The 3,475-nt window shown below is 37.1% G+C and overlaps 1 protein-coding gene across 1 annotated transcript; it reads left to right on the top strand.

Moving 5' to 3' along the window:
• Positions 1-2,240: 2,240 nt before the first annotated feature.
• Positions 2,241-3,209, top strand: LOC107506515 (olfactory receptor 11H6-like). The gene has a single exon (XM_016137214.2). The coding sequence runs from the start codon at positions 2,241-2,243 to the stop codon at positions 3,207-3,209; it is 969 nt and encodes a 322-aa protein (XP_015992700.2).
• The last annotated feature ends 266 nt before the right edge of the window (positions 3,210-3,475 follow it).

Below are 3,475 nucleotides of genomic sequence, written 5' to 3'. Positions count from 1 at the left end.
TGATCCTGAATATGGGGTGGAACAAAACATCAGACAATGAGAGAAAAATATTTTTCTATTAAAGCTCATTGGCTAACCACAGAGGAATAAAATATCAGTTACAAACTATAAGCACAATTTCTTTAAGAAGGCGAAATCTAGAATAGTACACTTACCTATTTAAAAACAAGAGGAAAAAAGTATAAAAGCTATTCAATAAAAATACTTAAAGATATGGATAATTGAATTAAAAAAAAACGAAAGAGGAGACAGCAAAAAATAGTGTGTACACACACAGATTTTAACTTAGCAACAATAAGAAACAGAGCACAAAGCAGAGTGGATAAAGGGGACATAAAGAAAGATGGAGTGATTTGAGGAAGGTAGCATCAATAGGATTGTCTTAAGTGGGCTCCTGTCGTGGATATCCTGTCATGGATATCCATGGATATTTATTTGCACTGAGGATGTATCCCCGTAACAAATGAAGTTCTTATTTCCTTTGCTTTCATTTTTAGCAAACTGGAGATTCCAGTTTTGGCATCCTTTTTTAACTTATTTTTTTCCGACTACAAGTAATTGTTTTTCTAATTAGTTACTATTAGGACATGTTCACTGATTGAGACTACAAATATTTAATGAGCACCTATAATATACAGGACACTGTCCTAGAATCTGGGAATATGTTAGTGAGAAAAATAATGTCCTCCTCTTATTTTCAGGTGATTGAGACAGAAAATACATACTAATGTGTGCTTTGAATATAACTAAAACGGGAATGGGAAACAGAGTGGCAAAGATGAGCTAAATTAAGGAAGGTCTGTTTGAGTCTCTGATTTTTATCAAAAATCTGTATGAAGTAAATTAAGGCATATGAATATTATCTGGCTGGTGGGGGAGCATGGGGGTGGGGGTGGGGGTTGGAACATTCCAGGCCTCTATATAGTCCACACTTGAAATAGTCAAGTATCAGCTAGATGGAAGGGGGTTAGTAGAAGGAAGAGTAATAAGGGAGTAATGACAATGAATAGTCTATGCACAGATTCTCAATTAATTTAAAATCTCAGAGTGCTTTCAAAGATATAACGCTGTAGTTATTTTTGCTCTATATGGCAAAATATGTAGAGAATACCATCATGAGGTACTTTCCCAGCATCAGATAAATTTCAGTTAAAAGGGAATCATGTTAGTTTATAGTCTGAAATTCTTTTATTCATACCAATATCATTTAAAATATTTTTTCAAGGTGACAATGCATGAAGCATAATCCTCTTCAGCAACACATTTTTAACTGCAAAGAGGATCAGGGGAAAGTAAAGTGTACTTTGGAGAATTGTACATATCTCTCTAAACACAGAGAAATTGACAATGCAAATTGTGGAATTTCTTACACAGAAATCTTTTTAAAAAAGAAGGCACACAGATGTCAAAACCGACCTTACTATAAGCAATCATTGTTTAAAAGTCATTTTCTTCATCTCTTTTCCAATGCTCCCAATACTGTATGAAAAAATTAAACCTATGTGTAACTATGCATGTGCTATTATGAAAGATTACAATTGTCAGCAAAATCTTGCTTTGTGGCTATACATTCTTGCAATGTTTTCTATTTATACAGACCTTGAACTGTACAATTGCTTAAACCTGCATATGTCCTTATATACGTTTGGCCCAAGTTGATGTTTCTGAAGTAAGTTGAAAGCCTCTGACTGGCAAGAGAGCATCTAACTTGTTTTATGTAGCTCTGAGGACGTTAAACAGAGGCAGGTATTTAAAGGACCATAATGGGCATGGTGACCACCATGGTCAGGCTGTAACAAGCATCCACACACTCAAGTTCCTGATGTCTTCCAGTATCACACTGAAACAAAGAATGCTGACAATCCTGAAGTAATCTAAAACCACACTGCTAATTGAATTATAAAGAAATTCATAGAACATCTTAATGAGAAAACATCTGTCATTTGTAACATGGTAGTGTCTTTTTTCTTTATAAATTTTTAAATTAGATTTATTGGGGTGACATGGGCTAATAACGCTATATAGATTTCAAGTGTACAATTCAATAATATGTCATATGTATATTGTATTGCGTGTTCACCACCCAAAGTTGAATTTCCTTCTGTCACTATATATCTGACCCCTTTATCTTTATCTCATCCTATTCTCCTTTTCCCTCCTGTTGTCTGCGTCTATGAGTTTTTGTTTGTCTTATCCATTTGTTACTTTCACTTTTGTTATTGCAGTTTTAGGAGAAAAGAATGAAAAACCCAGGAAGGAATAATCACTCTGACTCTGTGAGCGAATTCATTCTTCTTGGATTCCCTTGTGCCTGGAAGATTCAGATCCTCCTGTTCTCACTCTTCTTTGTGATCTATGTCCTGACACTAATTGGAAACTTCTGCATTATCTGCGCAGTGTGGTGGGACCACCAACTCCACACACCCATGTACATCCTGCTAGCCAGTTTTTCATTCCTAGAGATCTGGTATGTCAGTTCTACCGTCCCCAATATGCTAACCAATTTTCTCTCTGAGACCAAAACGATCTCTTTCTCTGGCTGCTTCCTTCAGTTCTACTTCTTTTTCTCCATGGGCTGCACTGAGACCTTCTTGTTGTCTGCCATGGCCTTTGACAGGTACCTTGCTATTTGCAGGCCCCTGCACTACCCAACTATCATGACAGTTCAATGCTGCATGAGAATAGGAGCTTGCTGCTGGGCATGTGGCTTCTCCTATTTTCTCCTCCCAATTTATCTTATTTCTCAGCTTCCTTTTTGTGGCCCCAATACTATTGATCATTTTTTATGTGACCCAGGACCCCTCATAAAGTTGTCCTGTGTGCCAGCTCCCACCATTGAGATCACCTGTTCCATCTTTAACTCAGTTCTCATTTTCTCCACCCTCTTCTTTATTACCAGCTCCTACACACAGGTGATCAGAGCTGTGCTGAGGGTCCCCTCAGCAGAAGGCCGGAAGAAGGCTTTCTCCACATGCGGCTCTCATCTGGTAGTGTTGTCCCTGTTTTATGGCTCTATCATGGTCATGTATGTGAGCCCAACGGCAGATAACCCATCAGGGATTCAGAAAATTATGACTTTATTTTATTCTGTGTTAACTCCATTTTTCAATCCCTTGATCTATAGCCTCCGAAATAAGGAGATGAAGCAGGCCCTGAGGAAACTGTCGAGGATTATGAGATTTAGTCAAAGACAGCCTCTCAAGAATTAGAATCCATATACGAGTAGGACGTATGGTGATTTAAAATTATAGAAGGTTAATGGTCTTAATTAAATTCGAGAGACAAATATGTTTCCTATATTCCCTGGAATATATTTAGGGATGCATTTCAATGAAACAAATGGCAAATAAGATCTTACCAGAAATTGCATAACTCATTTATTTCTACTAGGCTTTATTGTATTGATATTCCTCTGTGCACTGCATGGAAATAGGAAAATGCCAGACATCCTCAGGCATTTTGAAGGGAAAAAAAT

Source organism: Rousettus aegyptiacus, unplaced genomic scaffold, assembly GCF_014176215.1.
Source record: "Rousettus aegyptiacus isolate mRouAeg1 unplaced genomic scaffold, mRouAeg1.p scaffold_m13_p_3, whole genome shotgun sequence".
In the NCBI taxonomy this organism is placed as follows: domain Eukaryota; kingdom Metazoa; phylum Chordata; class Mammalia; order Chiroptera; family Pteropodidae; genus Rousettus; species Rousettus aegyptiacus.
Note: the sequence above shows the minus strand (reverse complement) of the source record. Positions and strands in the feature narration are given on the sequence as shown.

Excerpts from the sequence above, each read along its gene's own strand:
- LOC107506515 (XM_016137214.2), top strand. The coding sequence starts at position 2,241 with ATGAAAAACCCAGGAAGGAATAATCACTCTGACTCTGTGAGCGAATTC.